Raw genomic sequence first — 21,719 nt, forward strand, 5'->3', positions numbered from 1 at the left:
CGCCCGCCGCCGCCATGTCGCTGCTGCAGTCGGCGCTCGACTTCCTGGCGGGCCCGGGCTCCCTGGGCGGCGCTGCCGGCCGCGACCAGACCGACTTCGTGGGGCAGACGGTGGAGCTGGGCGAGCTGCGGCTGCGGGTGCGGCGGGTCCTGGCCGAGGGTGAGGCCTGGGTCCGCGCGGGGCGCGGGGGGGCGCGGGGGGCCGCGGGGGGCCGCGGGGGCGGGAGCTGCGCGGGGCGCCGGCCGCGGGGGCGGCGCGGGGCCGGGCGGCGGGGGTGGCGGGCGCGGGGCGGCGGGGGCCGGCCCGGTGACCGCGGAGGGCGAGGCCGGCGCCCGGGCCGGCACTTCCTGGCCGACCGCGGCCGGGGCGGGTCGTCGCGGCAGCTGGTGCGGCCGCGGGGAAGTCGCGTCCTGCAGGTGTGTTGTGGGCGGGACGCGGCTGCCCCTCCGGTCCCCGCGTTCCGGGGAGCAGGGAGCGGGCACAGTGCCGCCCTGGGCGGCCGGGCCCTGCCCACCTGGGCTCGGGGGCGCACGGCGATTCCCGGGCCCTGCTTCCTGCTGTCCACCGGCCTGGCCCGGCGCGCCGCCTCTTCGGCCATTCCGCGGAAGTCGCGCCAAGCAGAGCCCACAGCTGGGACCCGCGGGACCATTGCAGTTTGACCGGTTCCAGAAGTGGTGCCAGCTTGTTCTGCTGCCAGTTCCAGCTTCCTTGATGCCCTCTCTCTTCCGGCAGAGGCTGCCTCTGCCTCAGAGCAGCCCATCTCCATTCTCTTCTGTGTTTCCTTTGCACTTTGTCCTGTGTCCCCGCGGGGCTGTCAGGCTGTGTTGGCAGTGACACTTACAGCTAACTGTCGTCGGCATTGGTGCCTGAACAGAACCATTTTCCCTTGCACCAGCGCTGGCCAGAGGGCGGGAGGCCAGGCCCTCAGCAGGCCATGGCAGCTCAAAGGCCACCCTGCCACTGCTGGTGTTCAATCTGAGGCAGGAAACCGGCTGACCTTCCTCGTGTCCTTGTCATTAAAGGAATTTGGGGCAGCGTGTGGTTTTTTGTCTTGTGGAACTTGAAAAAAGACTCAGCCTCTGATGGCTGTGGCACCCTGCAGGGTGGGGAGATTGTGGGGCAGGAGGGGTAGTTAGAGGGCCCCAGGGAACCACGCTGTTGGAGGGGGGCAAGAGTGCGCCCCAGTCAGCTGCAGGTGCAGGAGGGAGGTGGGGCCCGAGGCCTGCACCTTCATGCCCATGATGGGCAACCCCGACACTTGACCACCGCTGGGATGGTGGGATGATCCTCCCTTGGGGCCAGGTCGGGAGGCCTCTTTATGCAGCAGAATAGGGAAGAGACCTGCCTGAAGTATCTCACACAAGATAGCGACCTCGCCAGGGCCCTGCACCGCATCAGGGTTCTTCAGGTTTTAGGGCAGTGGGTCCTGGCCCGCATGCCGTGGGGTGCTGAGAGGGCTTGGGAAATGCTCGCAGTAAGTGCTCGTCCTGTGAGTGAGTGGAAGGGTGTTAGCACCATGGGGGATGTTCAGCCCTAAGTAGCCACGTTAGCTTTGTTAGCTGGTGCTGCGGTGAGGTCACAGTTGATACGTTCTTGCTGTTAAATGATTTAGGGAAAAGACTTTGGTCTCCTGGGCTACTTGGGCCTGTAACATCAGATGGGCTGTGGGCAGGAGTAGGGAGCAGGCGCCCCTCTGGCCTTTTCAAAGTCTGTTCTGAGTTGTTCTAAAGCAGGTCCCGGTGTCGGCACAGATGCCCCTGGTTTCGCCTGCTGCCATGCCGTGGCCTGCCTTCGGGTGGGGCGCCCAGGTGGTCGGCTGCTGCGTCCTTTCCTCCCTGTGCTCGGGTCCACCTCTCCGGGCTGGTCACTCAGGGCGGTACCTGGGGAGCACTTCAAGGGAGGGAGTGAGTCTGTCCGGTGGCTGCTGTGTACCTGGCTAGGTGTCGGGTATAGCTTTGGTTAGCGGCTCTTTGCCCCGAGCATGCTATCGAGACCTGGCGGACTTCCTGCTGAGAATTCCTGTGCTTTCTGAGGTTTGTGCTGGTGCAAGGCACTGTGAGGGCACGGCCCCACCCACTGCCACCCCCTGGCTGGTGCCGTGTTGGGCGGGGCGCGGGCCTCGGGCTGGACTTGTGGGAGGTGGCAGAACTGCAGGCTCCTGTCTGCAGGGCTCAGGGGCCACCAGGCGTGTGCCGCGGAGCGTGTCTGGCCCCCTCCTCTGGGTGCTGCCTAACTCGTGTTCCACCGAAGCCTGATGAATTGCGCACCTGCCGCCGGTACCTGCTCAGCCAGCCTGCCGTGGCGTGTCCTTGCAGGGTGTGGGCTGGGGGCGCGCTCAGGCGGCAGCTGTCCTTTGAAGAGTCAGTATTTTCAGTTTTCACGGCTTCGTCTGTTTTTCCTCATGCGATTCATGTTTTTGCTGTCAAGTCCAAGAACCCTGCCTGCCTCTGGACCGGGAGAATTTGTCTCCCAGGTTTGCCAGACGTTGCGTGACTCTCCATCTGTGTACTTCTCACGTCCCTGTGCAAGGGGGGGCACAGGGTAACAAGGCAGGAGGCTGGACGGAAGGACGGAACGGCCACCCCTGCCCAGGTTGAGACCAGAGAGCCGCCAGAAAACCCCAGAAATCAAAAACCAAACCAAGGGCTATAGCCTGCCAAAGGACACTGCCGCAGAGGACGGGCCACTCTCGAGGGTCTCACCACGCACACAACCCTGGGCCGGAGCTCTCGGGCCGCGGGTCCAGCCACCGGTAGCTCGTCACACAGGGAGACAAGAGCTCACGCGGCCACAGCGGGGCCGCCTCTCCCAGAGCGCGTCAGGGAGGGTCGCCACCGGCCACCAGGAGTCTGGGCAGCACTGGCCAGTGTGATGGGCACCACTAGCCCCAGAGGCGGGTCAGAGACCCAGGGTCACAGCTCCTGGGAGTTGTCCGGCGACACTGGGACCTGGGCTCCCTTCAGGCGACGTCAGAGTGCGAGGCCGCCCCTGCCAAGAGCCGGGGCGGAGTCTCCCAGGAGTCTCCCCTTCGTCCTTGCGGCCGGCCCGTCCTCCCTTCCAGGCTGGCCCTGTCTATCCCCCGCCGCAGACCCTGGCTTGTGTCCTCTGTGGGGCACCCCGCCCACAAGTCGGATTGGGCCATTTTCAATCCTGGGGCGGATTGGCCCGTTCACCGGCCAGCCGGTAGCCCCCATTGGTCCAGTGCGCGGGCCCCGAAGCGGCTCTACGCCCAGCTCGGCGCGTGCTGCGGCTTCCAGCGTCTGGCGCGGCCCCTTGCCCGTGGGCGTCGGGCCCCTCCCATGCTGGCCAACAGCGCCTTCCCTCCGAGCGGCCGCCCCCACCCAGCTCTGTCGCCGTGGAGGGGTGTCCCTGCCCCCCACCCCGTGCGAGGGCGCGCGCACCCCCCCCCCCCCCCCCCCCCCCCCCCCCCCCGGCCAGGACCTCAGCGCCGCGGTCGCTGCCCCGGGGACGAGCTTGGAGGTCCGTCTTCTCTCTTGGTTGTGGGCAGTTTCAAAACTGCAGGAGAGTAGAAGGCGCGCAGGACACGTGCTGCGTGCTCACTGCTCCCAGATAAATGAACATCACTTTTTTAAACATCTTGTTTCACCCCAGACTGTTAAAATCATTCAAAATACACCGACCGTCAGAGCGAGCCCAGGCGCCCCATCAGCGGGCCTCCAGGACTGGAGCACGTGGGCCGTCTCCTTGGTCCCCGGGGTCCAGGGAGGACACGTGCCTGCCCTCTGCCGAGGCCGCTGAGCGACGTGCCCGTCCGCGGCGTGTGGGCGCAGCAGTGGCGAGCATGGGCGGGGCCTTTGCTCCTCTGGGGTGCGCGTGGCAGCGCTGCAGTCCTTGCCGGGCAGCCGTGACGTCTCGTGGTCACCAAACACCCAGAGTGCCGGCCCCTCCTCCCGGTCACAAGCATCGGCCAGCACAGGGGCCATGGGTCTTGCGGGACCAGGTGTGGCGGCAGCAGGATGGCACCGAGTGCTTCCCGGGTGCCTGCTCGGCTCTGCTTTGGGCGTGTCCTCAGGCGTGGCCCCCGTAGCCTGCTCCTGGCCCTCAGGCTCCCTTAGCCTCTGGGCAGGAGCCCCTGGTCGGGGGTGCAGCCCTTGGCGCTGGCCATCAACTTGCCCTCAGCGTGGACCGCGAGCCCCGAAGCCAACGCTCCCATGCCTGTCTCCATCGCAGCCTGGGGTGCAAAGCACAGCGTTGCTGTCCAGTTCTGTGCCTCGGGGTGAGGTCCTGGGGTCCCCACACTGGAAGCCATGCCCTCTGCAGGGGAAAGCACTGCCCCTCATGATCCAGGCGGCATTCGCAGCGCTCTGGCTTGACTGGGCTGCTGGGCCGGGAACACGCCTGGCCCCAGCCCACCTCTGGGCGGCACAGACGCCACCCGCAGGGAAGTCGCTGAGTCGTTTGCTTTTCTTGGCGTGACGCAGTTTTCCGCTCAAAAAGCTAAAAGGCGCTCACCACGCAGACCCTCAGTCACGTGGCTTTCTGGTATTGGAGCAGCCTGGTTCGTCCCGATGGGAGCCCCTGGCTGGGCCGGCCTCTGTCCACTGCGCTGCAACTGTCCGTTTCGTCCCTTTCCAGCGAACTGACCTTGGTTTTCTTTCTTCTACTTTGACAGTTATCTCTGCTCTCATGTTTCTCTCTTTTCGCCTTTGGAGCAGGGTCTTTGGAAGGCATTGTGGGATAAGTTGGGGTTGTTAATTTTGTGGGGAACAAACTGGGAGCCACGACCCAATTTGTATTTAGTAAAGATGTTTTAAAGCCCAACGTGCTGGACACTGGCACCGATATGACGTGTGTGTTCTTGTTTCAGGTGGGTTTGCCTTTGTCTACGAGGCGCAAGACCTGGGCAGCGGCCGAGAGTACGCACTGAAGGTAACACGGCGGCTGCCGGGCCCAGGAGGCACTGAGCTGAGCTGCCCTCTGCCCTGTTGGGGCTGGTGCTGGCCAGCCCAACAGTGCCTCCAGGAGCCCCAGGGTGACATCTGTGAGGGGGGCCTGCTGGCTGGCGGGTATTCCTCGCTGCTCCATGCCCCTGGCTCGCGCCCGCTCTCAGCTTTAAGTCTGTTGCACTTTACACCTTCCTGCTGGAGAGTGGCGGCCATTTTGTTTTAGCCACTCTGCGTTCCACAGACCGCTTTCCACGTCTGTGGCCCACGGCCCAGCGGACGCGAGCAGGCGGCTGGTGTGCCCTAGGCCCCCGGGTGCAAGGCAGGGAGCAGATGGGGCTCACTCTGGTGTGTGTCACTTCCCGCTGCAGAGACTGCTGTCCAACGAAGAGGAGCAGAATAGGGCCATCATCCAGGAGGTCTGCTTCATGGTATCCTTTTCTAGGCTGGCCTGCACCATCTGCCAGGGCTGCAGCCGCCACCAGGCCCGTAATGCAAGTGGGCTGCGGTCGCTGCCCTGGGCTGCGGGGCTCCCTTCCCCGTCTGCCCCATGCTGCTGGCATGGCTGCTTCCGCTCGAGCGCAGGCTTCGATCTTCCCCACCAGTCTCGTGCCCCGCCAGCCCCCCTGTGACCTTCGGCCCGGCCCGCAGTGCCTGGTGGCCGGGAGCAGGGTTGGCTGTCGCGACCAGCCCAGCAGGTACCTCAGGGCCACACCTGCGACCGGCAGCTCTCTGCGGCATGTGTGCGTGCACGCCTAGATGGGGCCCGGGGCTTCCCTGCTCGTTCCACATGCCCGCTGCTGTCAGGCGGCTTTACCGCGCAGGAGGCCCGGCTGCACGTCTGCTGTTCACCCGGCCCGGGCACTCTCCCTCCTCATGGTCCCTCTGGGCCACCCGCAGCCCGCCTCCTGCTCCACTGTGGCCAGCGGGGTGGTGGTCCTTGCCCTCAACTACTCCCCCTCTCCTGTCTGCCCGGCTCTGGTTGTGGGCAGCTCGACGCAGCCGGCACCTTGGCGCCGTGACCATGTCACACAGGCGTCTGGCTCTGGACATGCAGCGCCATGAATTCTCCTTTAACGAGGCCCTGCAGAAAAAACTTTCTGGCCATCCCAACATTGTCCAGTTTTGCTCTGCAGCGTCGATAGGAAAGGAGGAATCGGATACGGGACAGGCTGAGTTCCTGCTGCTCACGGAGCTCTGCAGAGGTAGCCCCGCACCGGGCCCCACTCCCACCCCGCCCAGATGTGAGCCCCAGGGGGGCCCTCCCATGAGCACTGGAGGGTCGGCGAGGCCACAGAGGTGGGCTTGCCTGAGAGATGTGGCCTGGGGTGTCTGTGCCGCCCTTCTGGGCCTGGCCAAGTGAGTACCAACACTCAGGGCTGCACCGTTGTCGGAGCCCTGCTGCTGTGTGGCCGGGGCTCGCGGGCACCTGCCGGGCCAGCCCCTCTCCTGGCCACGCGGCTCTTTCCAAGAGCCATTGAGCAGCTTGGTCACAGCCCCCGACAGGGATCTCTGACATGCCTGTGGGCTGTGGCGGCCTCCAGTCCCGGCCTCCGGGCAGTGGGACTTGCGCTCTGTTGCTGAGGGCGCCCCAGGCGCATCTCTGCCTCTGGGAAGGTGGTTTCAGAGTCTGTGGGGTTGGTTCCAAGGTCTGCGTGACCTTGGGGGTGGCCTCCAAGCAGCGGGCCAGTTGCTGGACTGGCACAGCATGGATGACGCAGGGCCCTAGAGTAGGGAGGACAGAGGCACCCGGTCTGCGGGCTGCCAAAAGGAGGCCCTCTGGAGGGGCCCTTGGGACCCCACCCCTCCCTGGTACCGCCCCGTCCTGGGTTCCTGCTTGCGCTTTATCTGCTCCTTCTCTAGCACCGTGTAGTAGGAATTTGATTGTCTCTTTTAGGGCAGCTGGTGGAATTTTTAAAGAAAAACGAATCCAAAGGCCCGCTCTCGTGCGACGCGATCCTGAAGATCTTCTACCAGACCTGCAGGGCCGTGCAGCACATGCACAAGCAGAAGCCGCCCATCATCCACCGCGACCTCAAGGTGTGCCCGCTGGGTGCCGCCCACAACTGCCCAGCCCCCCTCACATGCCCCTCCCCCTTGCCGGGCCGACGGCCACAGCCCCGGCCCCGCCCACACCTGGCCAGGCCGCATCAACCCCGACGCTTGCCTACTACTGCTAGGCCAGACCCCAGGCTCCACAGGGGCAGCGAGGCTGTAGCTGTGCCCTCGTGTGGGCCCTAAAGCGCGGCCTGGGTTGCCTGCAGGTCCTCTTGAGCAGCCCTTTGTGTCTCAGTGGATTTCTCCTGGGTGCTTGCTCGGCTGACCAGAGATTTAAAGGGCACGTGGGTCCTGCTCACCGGGTGTGACTGACCGTGGGCGTGCCTCTCCTGAGGCTCCCATTCTGACGGTGTGGGCCAGGAACCTGCACTACTGTGGCTTCTTGGTCTGAGGAGGGCCTGAGCCAGGGCCCCTGGGGCCCTCCCCTGCCCCCCAGGACAGGTCCTGATTTCCCGCAGGTTGAGAACCTGCTGCTCAGTAAGCAGGGGACCATCAAGCTGTGTGACTTTGGCAGCGCCACCACCATCTCGCACTACCCCGACTACAGCTGGAGCGCCCAGAAGCGCGCGCTGGTGGAGGAGGAGGTGAGGCCTGCAGCGACCCAGGGCCTGCTCCCTGCGCATCCTCCCTGGTCTGTGCTGAGGCGGTCTGGCCCTGGCCTGTTCTCCTCGAGGGCCCTTCCCTGAAGAGGCTGCTGCCGGCAGAAGCCTGAGGTCACCCCCCACCGTGGCCCAGTGCTTTCCAGGTGCCGCGCTCGGCCCAGAGCCCATCGCCCTGGGGCGTCTGCCCTTCCCGGTGCTGGGAGGTCAGGTCCCACCCTGCCGCCTCCTGGCTGGCGGCTGACCAGCCCTGGCTGCACCCCCAGGCCTCCCTGTACCCGGGTCTCCGGGTGCTTTCACCTGAAAGTGGACCCCGCCCTGGGCGAGTGGGCTTGGGTGTTTCTCCAGCCTGAGAGAGCGCTTGGAGGCCTCTGCACACACAGGGGCCTCTGGAGCAGCACCGCCCCTACCAGGCCTACTTAGCACAAGCAGCCCCTGCCTCTTCCGGGGAGGCCGCCGCCTCACGCTGAGACAGGCACCCGGAGGCGGCGGGCATTTCAGAGGCCACAGGCGACTGGGGACAGGGTAGACACGGGTGGACACCGACGGCCCTTCAGGAAGGAGAGCTGAGATGCTCTAAACTGTGACTCGAAGGCGGCAGCGCCGGCAGGAGCCAGCCCCCCACAGCGGCTGCTTCTTTCAGATCACCCGCAACACCACGCCCATGTACAGGACGCCCGAGATCGTGGATTTGTACTCCAACCTCCCCATCGGGGAGAAGCAGGACATCTGGGTGAGCCCTGTCTCCCTGGCCCACACTGGGGGGCACTGGCCAGGCGGCCGTGTGCAGCTGGGAGTTGTGGGCCCGTGGTGGCGGCTTCCTGTCCTGTTTGTCCTCCATTTCTCTGCTGCCACGTGGGGTTGCTTGGGGACAGGCACTGAGGCTGGGTCGGGACTAGTCGGCAGAGGCACTGCAGGTGGTCAGGGTGGCAGGTCGCCACTCAGTCTCCTCAGGAGGCCTGGCCTCCGGAGCCAGGACCCTGTAGCAGACACGGCCTCTCGGGCCGTGGTGTCATGCCAACCTGGGGGCCAGAGCCTGGGCCTGACCTGCTGACCCTCCTTCCGTCCAGGCTGCGTCCCTCAGAGGAAGGCATCCTGCATGGGGCTGGGCCTGGCCGCACCCCTTGTTTAGCAGGGGTGACAGGCGAGGGCAGTACAGCTGAAGCCCCGGAGTGTCCCTCAGGACGGGGGTGCCACATGCACCGGCTACCCCATGCCCTAGGCACCAAGCCCAGGCCCTGGACAAGCGGTGTGTTCCCCTGTCTGGCGCTGGCGAGGCCAGGGCGGCCTCTAGGGCCCGCAAGCGGGCAGTCAGGCGCCCCTGAGGCGGTGACCGAGAGCAACTCTGGCTGGCCCCTGGCTCCCCTCGTGAGTCCCCTTCCTGGGCCAGGCCTTGACTTGACACCGCCGTGTCTGTCCCGAGCTACGCCGTAGCCCTGTGCCGGCCCCTCCCACCCATGCGGCTTTGCCGCAGAGCGTGCCTCACCCACACTGTCCCACAGGCCCTGGGCTGCATCCTCTACCTGCTGTGCTTCCGGCAGCACCCCTTCGGGGACGGCGCGCGGCTGCGCATCGTCAACGGGAAGTACGCCATCCCCGCCGATGACACGCGCTACACCGTCTTCCACGGCCTCATCCGTGAGTCTGCCCGGCGCAGACCCCAACCCTGCCCCACCTGGATCCTGACCCCGGCCAGCCCACACCATACCACGCCACGCCCCTGCCGCACCCTGCCCTGCCTGCAAGTCACTCTGCTGCTCCCCACCACAGGCGCCACCCTGAAGGTCAACCCCGAGGAGCGGCTGTCCATCTCGGAGATGGTCAGTCAGCTGCAGGAGATCGCTGCAGCCCGCGATGTCAACCCTCGGGCGCCCATCACCGAGGTGGGTCCCCGGCTGCCCACGCGGCCCCGGCAAGAGATGCACTCGCCACGGTGGGAAGGCCCGGGTGGGTCATTGCCCCCACCCCAGCGCCTAGCTGGGAGGGCCCCCCGAGGGAGGTGGGGGCCGGGAGCCAAGGAGCATGCCCCCGGGGGCAGGGGGCTCGTGGGGAGCCAGCGTTCTGGCCGGCCGTATACCAAAGCCCCCTGTGGCTCGCACCTTTCTGAGTCAAGTGGCTCCTGGGTGCTGCAGCCTCGGTCAGCATCTGACGATACCTCGGCAACAGAAAAGGGCAGAGCCTGGGAGGTAGGGCAGGGCCGGACGTGGGACGTGTGTGCACAGAGTGGCGGGGGTGGGGGCCCAGGGGCTCACCTTGGACCCTGCTCTGAACCCTTCCAGCTCCTGGAGCAGAACGGCGGCTACGGAAACACTCCCGGGGGCCCGGCCAGCAGCGGCTACAGTGGAGGTGAGACCGTGGGGAGCCCCCATCTGCTGGCCCAACCCAGCCTCTCAGGCACCCGTGTGGCAGCGGGGCATGACGTAGAGGGCAGCAGCTGGGCGGGGTCTCGGGGAAGTGGGGGGGTGCCAGGAGGCTGTGGCCAGCAGCCAAGGTGCCCAGGGGCCGGTGCGCCAGTGTGTTAGGGCGTGTCTGTGCTGAGCCTGCCTCGCTCTGCACTTCTGCTGGGGACCTCACCACACCTCCCCCAGCTCTGCGCAGCAGCCGCCCACCTTGTGTCCGCCCCTCGCTGCCACATGTTCCTCTGCCTCTACCGGCTCCCCACACGCCTCTGACTGGGTGGGACGGGCGGGGGCAGGGCTCGTTGAGGGTGCCAGACCCTGCCTTGAGGGATGGTCCAGGCCGGCAAGGTCAGGTCTATGCTGGCCAGGACCTCAGGGTGCCCCTGCGCCCCAGGGCTAGGCAGGCAGGTGCTCACCGCAGCCCGCTTGGGCCTGACCCTGAGGTCACTGCACTGAGGCCTTGTCTGCTTGCAGGCCTAGTGGTCGCCGAGTACGACCAGCCGTACAGCGGGCTGCTGGACATTCTGCGGGGGGGCACCGAGCGCCTCTTTACCAACCTCAAGGACACCTCCTCCAAGGTCATCCAGTCCGTGGCCAAGTGAGTCCAGGGTGCGGGCAGGTGTCCTCGGCGGAGCACAAATGTCCTGGGCTCTTCCCAGGTGCTGCCCCCACAGCCGGGGAGCTCCCGGGCCCTGCCGTGTGTCCAGGGTTCTCTGTGGCCTCCCACGGCCAGCACGGCCTGTGCAGGAAGAGGCCCTGGCTGGGTGGGCTCCTGTCTGTCTCCCCCAGGGTGGTCCTCGACCGCCTGACTGCTCAGCCTGAGCGCGCCTGGCCCAGTGAAGGCCCTCGTACCAGCTCTGCGCACTCTGCGGGCATTGGCCTGCACCCTCTGGGGGACATGGGGGGTCGCCTGGTCGCTGGTGCTTCGAGTGGAAGGGCTTGTTCTGTCCCTTCTCCCGGCAAAGCGGCCGTGACGCTTCTGGAAGGGGGCCGAGCAGGGGTGGGGCGTGTGGGCCATGTCCCCCAGCGTGTGGTGCGTCCTCTGCGCTCCTGTGGAGGTATGGCCTTGCTCCCCGCTGCCGACCCAGCTGCTCCCGCGTGACCCCACAACCCTTGTTCCAGCTATGCCAAGGGGGACCTGGACATCTCCTACATCACGTCCAGGATTGCAGGTATGTCGACCCCCGTCTCTCGGCTGTGCCCCTCGGCCCCGCCTCTCTGGGGTCAGACCCTTGTCCGGCGCCCCTGTAGACCCCCGTTGGCAGTGCCATTGTCCTCCACCTGGTCTTCTCTGGTCTGCGCCTTTCCTGAGCTCTGGGCCGGGAGAGGGCGCCTTAGGCCTTCCAGCAGAGCCCTGGGCCACATCCGCGTGCTCAGGCACCACACCCCAGGACATGCCAGGGGCGGGCCCAGTCCCACTCGGCGGCTGAGCGGCGCTCTCCACAGTGATGTCCTTCCCTGCGGAGGGTGTGGAGTCGGCTATCAGGAACAACATTGAGGACGTGCGCCTCTTCCTGGACGCCAGGCATGCCGGCCACTACGCTGTCTACAACCTATGCCCCCGCACCTACCGGGCCTCCAGGTTCCACAGTCGGGTGAGCAACCGCAGGGCTCACAGGTGCAGGGATGGGTCCACCCCCAGCTCAGGGCTGCCACCCGGCTGGGCAGGACCGGCCGCTACCATGGGAGGCTGTAACCAGGGGCCTGTCAGGGCCTCCCGCTGCCCAGGCCCAGCTGAGCATGTGCCCACAGGTGTCCGAGTGCGGCTGGGCGGCCAGGCGGGCCCCCCACCTCCACAGCCTATACGGCGTCTGCAGGAGCATGCACGCGTGGCTGCGGCAGGACCCCAGGAACATCTGTGTGGTGCACTGCACGGTGAGGGGCGCGCAGCTGGGGGTGTGGTCTGGGGGTGTGCTGTGTGTTAAGTGAGGCCTCCCCCATGGGCAAGCTGGGCAGGAATGGTGAGCAAACGCCCCCTCCCCCCAACCAATCCCCGCCGGACGCCCAGGCTGCTCAGGACGGTGGGCAGGGCTACGGGCCCAGGTGCAGGCGGGCTGGAGGGTTGATGCTGACGTGAGCGCTGCGGGGCCTCGGACGTGGGCAGGGCCTTGGACCCTGTCAGGTGGCTGCTCCCAAGCCCCTGGGCACTGCTGCCCGTGCCCTGCTCTGCATGGGGCTCTGGCCTCTCTGGGCCCATGGGGCCCCATGTGGCAGCTGTCTGCTCCCCAAGGCTGCAACCAGGCCCATCCTGCCAGCCCCGTTTGAGGCCTCTCAGCCTTCCTCCACGCAGCTGGCCCAGACCCCTCCCCGCTGCCCACAGCCAGGGTCCCCGGGGCCAACCCTGGGTGCTGGGTGGGTCTGCCCTGGAGCGGCGGCGCGAGCTGAGTGCTTGTGCCTGCCGTAGGACGGGCGAGCGGCCTCCGCCGTGGCCGTGTGTGCCTTCCTGTGCTTCTGCCGGCTCTTCAGCACCGCCGAGGCCGCCGTGTACATGTTCAGCATGAAGCGCTGCCCACCGGGCATCTGGCCGTCCCACAAGAGGTACGGGGACGGGGCATCCCTGGGCAGGCCCTTGCCCTGCGTCTGCCCTTCCAGAGTGGCGGGAGCTGCTGGAAGCCTCTCAGTGGGCTCGGCGGGGGTCCTGGGTGGGCGTGTCTGGGACCAGCCGGCGCTGATGCCTGGAGGGAGGCAGGGCTGGGGCGCCTGTGGTGAGCAGCAGTGTCCCCACCAGGCACCTAGAGGGCAGGTGCTGACTGTTGCTGTGGGACCTGCCTCTGCACGGCCCCCGAGCTGGGGCCTGAGGTGGGCTTTGGGTTGCCGACTGAGGAGGTCGCCTGGAGCCAAAGCCCTCCCACCTGATGGGCCACGCCGTCCCGCAGGTACATCGAGTACGTGTGCGACATGGTGGCCGAGGAGCCCATCACGCCCCACTGCAAGCCCCTGTTGGTGCGGGCTGTGGTGCTGGCCCCCGTGCCGCTATTCAGCAAGCAGCGGGGCGGCTGCCGGCCCTTCTGCGAAGTCTACGTGGGGGACGAGCGCGTGGCCACCACGTCCCAGGAGTACGACAAGATGCGGTAAGCGGCTGGCTGGCTGGCCCTGGGCTGCAGCGCTGCCCTTTTGGCTGCGCCGTGCTGCTGGACGGTGGGTGGCCAGGCCGTGGGCACGGACTGGGGTGCTGTGCGACCATGGCTTTGGCTGAGCTGACAGTTCCTCTTCCTTCTGTTCAGGGACTTTAAAGTCGAGGACGGCAAGGCCGTCATCCCCCTGGGCGTCACGGTGCAGGGGGACGTGCTGCTGGTCATCTACCACGCCCGCTCCACGCTGGGAGGGCGGCTGCAGGCCAAGGTGGGTGCCCCAGGCCCTGGGCGGCGGGACTGGGCTTCCAGAGGCCCAGTGCCTCAGCACACCTCTCCCTGTAGGTGGCCTCCATGAAGATGTTCCAGATCCAGTTCCACACGGGCTTCGTGCCCCGCAATGCCACCACTGTGCGCTTTGCCAAGTACGTGGGCGGTGCTGCCGGTCCGGCCCCTGCCTGGAGCAGGTGCCGCGCCAGACACGTCTCAGGCCGGGGGCGAGGCACCTCCTCCCTCTGGGGACTAGCGGCCACCCCAGGCATTCAGGACACCCTGCAAGGCGGGGCATTGACCAAAAGGCCCAGAGGCCCCCGTGCCAGGGGATGCCCCATGTCTGTGGGCAGGACTGGCGTGACCCGAGGCCTGTCTGGAGCCCTGCTGGCTGGACCCTCCCTCCTGCAGGCAGGCTGCAGGGCCGCCCACTCACAGACCCTCATTGTGCCCTCACCAGTGGGGCCAGGCTGGCCCTGGAGGCCCACGAGGCGGGTGGGAGGCCCTGCTGCTGCTGCCCAAGCCCAGCCTGCAGGTTCGTCTGCGCATGGTTGCCCCCTGGAGCCCCTGCTCCTGCCTTCTGGAGGCCCCGGCCATCTGCGCTGGCTGCTCCTCCCAGGCCGAGTAGGCTCAGCCGCCGCCACCTCTGGGCGCCCGCAGCACCAGAAGCACCGTGGCCCCCTGGCGGAGCCAGGTTCCTCAGGCTGCCCTCTACTGCCCCCGGCGAGAGTGGTGGCGCCCCCAGCTGGCCTGCGCGCCTGGCCCTGCTCCCACCCCTGCCGGCACCCACGGTCCCTAGCCCAGAGCAGACCTCCAAAGCGGCAGTGACCGCCGACGGCCGCGTCTTCGTGGCCCTCCCCAGCCCTCGTTCATGGCTGTGGTCTGCGCAGGCGTGTGGATGGCAGGTGGACAGCAGCGCCTCTGCCCTCAGTCCGGCCCGTGGCTCGGGTGGTCTTGCGGTCCTGGGCCACATGCCCTTGTCGCGGCCGGTGCCCGTGGCGGTCTGCAGGCCGGCAGCCTGGTGCCTCCTGACTGCGCCTGCCCTGCAGGTACGACCTGGACGCCTGCGACATCCAGGAAAAGTACCCGGACCTGTTCCAGGTGAACCTGGAGGTAGAGGTGGGGCCCAGGGACCGGCCCGGCCGGGAGCCCCCGCCTTGGGAACGCGCGAGCATGCGGGGCCTCAACCCCAAGATCCTGTTCTCCAGCCGGGAGGAGCAGCAGGATGTCCTGGCCAAATTCGGTGAGAGCCTTGTGTCTGGATGCAGCTGCGCGGCCCAGGCCAGCGCCCTCCGCCCCCACCCCTGGGCACACCCCCAGGGCGCCCCGAGCGCTCCTGTGCTGGGGGGGGGGCGGGGTGGGGGGTGAGGCTGCACAGCCACCGAGCTCTGCCCAGGCCTTGTCCCTGGGTGTTGTGTTGGGTCGGGTCGCACCACAGCCTGGTGCCTCTCGGCATTGTCACAGTGTCCACCGTGGCTGAGTTCTCCGCTCCCTCAGGGAAGCCGGAGCTGCCCCGGCAGCCGGGCTCCAGCGCCCAGTACGACGCTGCGGCGGGGTCTCCGGATGCTGAGGCCACAGAGTCAGACTCGCCGTCGAGCAGTGGCCCGGACTCCGGCCACTTCCTTCGCTCCCTGGACTGGCATGGTAGGGGTCTGCCCTGCGCCGGGCCCTCGCTGCTCTGCCCTCCGTTTGCGGTCCCTGAGGCCCAGCCGGGTGCCTCCTCTGGGGCCCGTCCCAGCGCCGGCCCCTACTCCTGTCCACCTGGCGGGGGGAGCCCAGCCCACGCTCAGAATCTCCCGGCCTCTGCTCTTCCAGAGGAGGCGCCCGCGGTGGGCCCCAATGGCCCCGTCCACGCAGGGGGCCCGCCCACTGCAGCTGAGTGCGGAGCCGAGGCCGAGCCCTCGGACGAGGATGCAGCCACTTCGGGCAGCAGCAGGGACGCTGCAGCGGATGAGGACACGCCGGGCCCTGGGGCCTGGGCCCCAGAGAGGGGCACCATCCTGGACGTGGACACGCCAGCTGCCCCACGGGAGTGCCCCCTGCAGGAGGAGGGCGTGGACCTGCTGGGGTTGCACTCGGAGGCCCAGCCGGCACCCCTAACGCAGGCACATGGCGCACCCACCAGCAACGCCGACCTGCTCAGCTGCCTCCTGGAGGCCCCGACGGTGGCCCCAGAGAGCTCCCCCTGCGACCTGCTGGGCGGGGAGGCACCCCTGCTCTTCACAAGCTCAGCCCCACCCCTGGGTGCCAGGAGCACCCTCCAGGAAGGGCCTGCCGCAGCCAGCGGCCCCTCCCTGCCCATGGGTGAGTGATGAAGGCTGGTCCTGAGGGCTTCGGGGGGTGGGGGAGTGGCCAATGCCCATCCCGGCCTCATGTGCCCCCTCCCCAGCTCAGAAGGCCGCAGGCTCTGGGGAAGGTCCCTGTGGCTTCACCCAATGGGCACTGTCTCACCTGGCGCCTCCTTTGGGGTCACGAGGGCCCCGGGAAGCAGCCCACGAAGCCGCCCTGCATCTCCCCAGCCGAGCCCTTCGACGCTCTCCTGCTGTCGTCTGACCCAGACCCCCAGCCTGGCTCCAAGCCCGACCTCTTCGGCGAGTTTCTGAACCCGGACTCTGCGGCCGCCCCACCGTCGGCCTTCCCCGCCACGCACAGCGCCCCGCCCCCTGCCAGCAGCGCCCTCCTGCACCTGGGTAAGGGGTGCTGGGGGCGCCTGACTGCAGATGGGTCCTTGCCCTGGTGGGCTCCCCGCCAGGCACAGCGAGCAGGGAGCCCCGCAGGTGGGGCCATGCCCAGCCCACAGGGACACCCCAGCAGCGCCTTCTTCCCACCTTCTCGCAGGGGATCTGCCGGCAGAGCCCAGCAGGATGACAGCCTCCACCAGCCACCCAGACCTGCTGGGCGGCTGGGACGGCTGGGCCCCCACCCCCACAGGTACACCTCGCAGCCGGAGCCCCTGTCCCCCCATTCTGAGCCCCCAGGCTCTGGCGGGTGCTTCCTGCCCCAGCAGGGTCGCAGCCAGGCCCACCCAGGCACCATCTGGGGGAGCCTCCCGGTCCATCCTGTCTCCAGGGCCTGTGCTGGCCCCAAGAGGCTCTCGCCCGCCCGGCCCTAGAGCTCAGCTGCCGGCGTCAGCACCTGCATGAGCCAAGTCCCAGGGTTGGGGGGAAAACTCGGACTTTTGTGGGGTGACAGCCATTGGCTGCTCTGACTTGTACAGTCTCGTTATGCACAAGCGTGACTTCAGACGTTGTCTCTGGTGGCCGAGGCTTTCTGGATCACTGCTCTCCGCCCGGCCATCTTCCCCGCCAGGAAGCATCACGAGTGCCTGTCATGGTGATGGCTGCTCAGTGCCCACGGGCCCTGTGCCACCTGCTGCAGGGCCTGGCTCATGCTGGGTGACCCCGAGCCTGGTCCGCAGAGCGAGGAGGGCACTGTGGGGTCATGCTGAGACCTCGTGCTCACGCCTCCGCCCTGTCCAGGCCCCTCATCCACTCCTGGAGGCCAGCCGGGCCCTCCCGCCCCCCCGGCTGGCCGGACCAAGTCCCAGAGCCTGGACCCATTCTCGGACCTCGGGGACCTCAGCTCCGGCCTCCCAGGTATCATGTGGGCCACTTGGGGTGCGCAGAGCCAGGTCGGCTAGTTGGGAGGGAAGTGGCTACTCCCTGAACCCGAGGCTGGCTTCGCCTCCCTACCCAGCTGTCAGGAAGTGCCCCTCTGTCCTCACCGCCGCACCTGGCAGCAGGCTGGGGCCCGTGGGCAGAGCTGCAGCTGGGCCGCCTGGAACAGGGTTGGGGGCCCAAGGGCTTCATGTGGGGCTGGGTTGGCAGCGGGCACGTGGCTGCAACTGGCCTCCCCAGCTCTCCATCTACCACCCTGCCCAGGCCGGCCTTTCCCTGCTGTGCTTGGCTCAGCGGCGGTCTCCGGTGGAGGGCCTGGGTCCCGGGCTGGAGGCCAGGTCTGGCACTGCCTGGCTGGGGGTGGCACTGGGGCTTTCCTGCAACGCAGGGCTGTGGCCTCCCTCATCTGGGCTCTGCTTCGCATGGCCTGTCGTGGTCAGGACAGTGCCTGGCCCCGGTGCTCCCGCTGCACTCCCTCGTGGTATGGAGGCCCAGGACTGGCTTGCCGGTCCTTTCTGCTCTCAGACGGCGGTGGCATCCGCACCTTCCGGGCCCAAACAGGGCCCACTGCTCTGCACGCCCCGGTAGGACCCGAGACCGAGGCTGCTGGACGTGGAGAGAAGTCACAGCGGCGTGTATGCGGCAGCTGCGGTGTGAGGTCGGGGCTGACCAGCCTCCGGGGACGGGGACGGCCCACTCTCTGCACGGCTCGGCAGCCGGGGCATGGGGGGACGAAGGGCCAGGAAAGCAGAATAACCACAGAACCACAGGAAACAGCCTCAGGTCAGCACAACAGAAGCATCAAGGAGAAGCTCGGTTTTCAGGGAAGGGGAAAGGACAAGTCTCTGCTGCAGACGCGAGCAAGAGGCCGGCAGCTAGGGTGGCTGGACGCCCCAGGGCTGCGACCCCTGAGCCCATCATGAGGTGCCCGGAGGGACTGCAGGTCCCCGGGTTTCCTTGGAGCACTTTCCCGGCTCGTGAGTGCATTCAGGCAGCGCCACGCCGCCTCCGACCAGAACAGAAGCCGCGGCCACCGCAGTTCTGACCCGTGAGGCCCACCTCCCACCACAGCAGACGTTGGAGCTGGCCGAGGCGGCGCTTCATGGACGCACACAGGCCCCTGGGCCAGAGTGGCGGGGAGGGGGACGCAGTGTGTGGCCAGCATGGATGCCCGTTGTGGTGCACGCTAGCCGTTAGCTCCTTACCAGGCACCTGGAGCCCCCCAGCCGACCTCCAGGTGCGGGAGAGCGGCCCCCGTGAAGGCAGGGGACCAGCAGGAGCAGGACAGAAGCGATCAAGTTGCCGCAGGAGTCCACGAAGACCTGCAGAGCCAGTGGCAGGACTGGCCACACTGGGGGATGCAGGCCGAGGTCCAGGGCTGGGGTAGCTGCTGGTGAGGTGCTGGCGGGGCCAGGGCATGGGCAGCCAGAGGGCCCCGGGTCCAGGGCGGGGACAGGAGCTGCGTCAGGGCTGCCGGTAGCAGTGCTGTCAGCGCGGAGACGGTCCTGCCGAGAGAGGGCGTCTCGGAAGCATGGGCTTGGCGGGGAGCTGGTGCCCCCGGTGGCGCCCTGAGTCCTGGCACAGAGCGCCCCGGAGGCCACCCCCCCAGTCAGTCCGTTCCCAGAATGTTCGGAAACGAGTCAGCACAGTAGAAAGCAGGCAGGCGAGCCGGTGTCCCTTTGGCGAGAGGCGCCGCCATGCCATGCCTGTGCCCTGTGGAGACTCGCCAGGCCCCGGGGTCCCGAGGAGGCCAGGCTTGGCCTCTGCGCCCCAGAAGCAGCCCTGCTTGGGGTGGGGGCCGAACCCAGGCTCCCGGGCCCGGTGTCCGGTCTGCAGAAGGACTTAGTGGCCTCGCTGGCACCAACACTGCTGCCCTCCGCCCTCCCCAGGCTCACCGGCTGCTCGATTTGCTCCTGGGGGCTTCGTTCCCAAGGCAACACCCCCCGCCAAGGGTGGTGGCTCCTGGCAGATGGGTCAACCCCCAGGCCAGGGCCCCCTGCGGCCCCCCCAGCCCAAGCCACCCCCCAAAGCCTGCGCACAGCCACGGCCTAACTACGCTGCTACCTTCAGTGTGATCGGGGGCCGAGAGGAGAGGGGGGTCCGCGCCCCCAGCTTCGGTGAGTCCTCCGCCTTTCTCGGGGGTGAGGGGCTCCACACGTGCTCACTGGGCCCGGACGGGAGCCCCTCAGTGAACGGCTGCGTCCCCGTCCCTGGGCCTGGCCCCTCAGCGCACAGCTCCCGCGCCCCGCCCCAGGGCAGCTCCCGCGCCCACAGCCCTGCTCTCTCCCAGCCCAGAAGCCCAGAGTGTCCGAGAGCGACTTCGAGGACCTGCTGTCCGACCAGGGCTTCTCCTCCAAGTCTGACAAGAGGGGCCCGAGGACCATGGCTGAGATGCGGAGGCAGGGCCAGGCGAGGGACACGGACCCGCTCAAGCTGAAGGTGGGTGGGCGCGTGGGGGCTCAGCCAGTGCCTGGGCCTGCCCTGGGGGGGGCTTGGTTCCCCTCGGGCCAGTTACCTGCGGTCTCCCTGGATGGAGCCCACGGGACAGCTTGACGGCCTGGCTGGTCACCCATGCTGGCCTGGCCACCCGCCTGAGAGCCGGCCCGGCCCTTGGGCCCTCCGCGTCCGTCCAGAGAGCAGGGCGGCAGCCGGCTGCCGTCCAGCCGTCGCGAGACGCGGTGTGCGGGGTGGCTGGGGCACCCGCTGCCTGTCCTGCCAGACCCGGGCTGTGGCGCCAGCCCCCTGGTCTCTCCTGGCGGCACCCAGGGAGCGGTGAGGGCTGCGGGGTTGGCTCTCAGTGCCCTTGTGCCCTCAGCTCCTGGACTGGACCGAGGGCAAGGAGAGGAACCTGCGCGCCCTGCTGTCCACGCTGCACACCGTGCTGTGGGACGGCGAGAGCCGCTGGACGCCCGTGGGCATGGCCGACCTGGTGACGCCCGCGCAGGTGAAGAAGCAGTACCGCCGCGCCGTGCTGGTGGTGCACCCCGACAAGGTGGGGCGCAGGCCGGGGCCGGGGCTGGGGCGGAGGCGGGGCCACAGGCGGGGCCAGGAGAGCAGCCCCAACGCCCGCCCTCCCCCCACCCCCGCAGGCCGCCGGGCAGCCCTACGAGCAGCAGGCCAGGATGATCTTCATGGAGCTCAGCGAGGCCTGGGCGGAGTTCGAGAGCCAGGGCTCCCGGCCCCTCTTCTGAGCGCCGTGGGGTAGAGCTGGCCGGCTGGCCGGCCGCAGGTGGCCGCCTGGCAGGCGACCCCCGCCCCCACCCCCCCACCCGCGGGGTGGGTCTGGAGCAAACGCCATTCCAGGCGCGAGCAGAGAAAGCATTCCAAAGCCTCCGCGTTTGTCTTTCTTGGTTCCAAAGGAAAAGTGTTGTTCGCGCCCCTGGTGGGCAGCGCGGCTCCCTCCGCCCGGGGCGTGGCCTCAGGTCGAGCGCGCTGCCCCCGTCCCTTCTCCAGCCCCGTCGCGACCGTCTGTCCCCCGTGTTAATCAGCCTGGTGACGCCTGTACAGAATTAAACTATTTTCTGATGACGCCGTCTCCCCGCACACCGTCCTCCAGGGCCCCGCCCCTTCTCGTGGGAGGGCAGCGCCTTGACCCCTGGGCGCCGGCCACTCCGTCCAAAAGGCAGCCCTTGTCCGCAGCCCGGCCCAGGTGCCCGCAGCCCGTGCTCTGAACGAGCCCTCAGGCGCGAGGCGGTGCGGCGGCGGTGACCCTGGCTTCCCTGCACGCCCGGCGCGCGTGCAGACCTGAGGCCCTTGGCCTGACCCCGCCCCACCGCGGGCCAGAGCTGGCACCCCCCGGTAGTGGGTGCTGAGCCCAGGGTGAGCGCGGGGCCACGCTGCCTGTGAGCCGCTGTGCAGGCAGCCCAGCTCCCCGGCAAAGACCCCTTCTGCTTGTGCAGGAAGCAAGGGGAGTTGGGGGGAGCGGGTGCCAGCCGCCTGGACCCGAGGGAGTGCCCCTGCGGCCCACGGAGCCTGTCGCCCAGCACTGCTGCGTCCTCGGCCCTGCCCAGCCCACCCTCCCGGGCAGTAGCAGACACAGCCCTGGGCCCCACGCCCCGAGCTGCCCTCCGGAGGTGAGACCAGCTTGTCAGCATGGCCACTATTTTTAGCTTTTAGAGCTTTTAAAAAATAATGAGCGACCTAAATAGGTACAGAGATTGTCTTGTCAACGTGGGTCTGGATCTGGCCCAGCCAGGGTGGGCAGCCAGCCGGGCACAGCCTCTGCCCTGGCCCCCAGCCCTCGGGACCCCGTCTGGGGCTCTGCCCCACCGCCCAGGGCAGCCCCAGCACCGCGGAGCCTCCCATCCTTCCTCGCCTGCTGTGGACCGCCTCTTGGGGCTGGACTGCTCGTGCCGCCGGGCAGTGCCTCTGTGGGGTGAGGCCGCTGATCTGGGCCCTCTTCCTGAAGCCTCGGACACAAGAGCTGGGGGGGCTGGGGTGAGACCCCCAGCAGCCCCTCCTGGCTGCAGGCCCCACCCACGGGGCAGTCCTCAGCAGGACCCCACCAGGGAGGGGAGGGGGCCTCGGGGGGGGGTCAAGGCTCCTTTGGACTCCGAATGTGGTTTTGTCAGGATGCCCCTGTCAGCCTGTGGGCGGGGCCAGAGTCTGCTCAGCAGCTGAGTGTGGCCCTCCCGGCCCGAGTCCTGGCGCGCCCCCCTCCCTGCCCCCCTCCCCCGCCACAGCAAGGAGCTTTGGGTGTGTGCCCGCCCCGCCCCCGCCCGGTCTCTGCAGCTCGCCGGGGTTGGCTGCGAAGCGGCCTCCTTGCGGTTCTGGTTGAGCGGTGCCCTCTGAAGGGCCACTG

At 68.1% G+C, this 21,719-nt stretch overlaps 1 protein-coding gene across 2 annotated transcripts; it reads left to right on the plus strand.

The window, feature by feature from the left end:
* Nucleotides 1-14: 14 nt before the first annotated feature.
* Nucleotides 15-20,315, plus strand: GAK (cyclin G associated kinase; the record flags this gene model as incomplete). Of its 2 annotated transcripts, none has more annotated exons than XM_084233390.1 (28): nucleotides 15-159; nucleotides 4,829-4,890; nucleotides 5,276-5,335; nucleotides 5,995-6,109; nucleotides 6,802-6,944; nucleotides 7,421-7,546; nucleotides 8,205-8,294; nucleotides 9,064-9,199; nucleotides 9,332-9,444; nucleotides 9,841-9,907; nucleotides 10,435-10,558; nucleotides 11,083-11,132; nucleotides 11,407-11,555; nucleotides 11,713-11,835; nucleotides 12,365-12,498; nucleotides 12,837-13,031; nucleotides 13,185-13,302; nucleotides 13,377-13,456; nucleotides 14,351-14,544; nucleotides 14,799-14,945; nucleotides 15,117-15,605; nucleotides 15,821-15,991; nucleotides 16,140-16,232; nucleotides 16,751-16,897; nucleotides 18,808-19,035; nucleotides 19,209-19,357; nucleotides 19,734-19,910; nucleotides 20,008-20,315. In XM_084233390.1, 28 exons carry the CDS (start codon nucleotides 15-17, stop codon nucleotides 20,107-20,109), a joined length of 3,927 nt encoding a protein of 1,308 aa, XP_084089516.1. In that variant the 3' UTR covers nucleotides 20,110-20,315. The 2 variants fall into 2 exon arrangements, with proteins under 2 accessions (XP_084089516.1, XP_084089517.1); XM_084233391.1 differs by having other exon boundaries at nucleotides 16,781-16,897.
* Between the last annotated feature and the right edge of the window lie 1,404 nt (nucleotides 20,316-21,719).

This window comes from Talpa europaea (assembly GCF_964194135.1).
Source record: "Talpa europaea genome assembly, chromosome: 5".
NCBI lineage: Eukaryota > Metazoa > Chordata > Mammalia > Eulipotyphla > Talpidae > Talpa > Talpa europaea.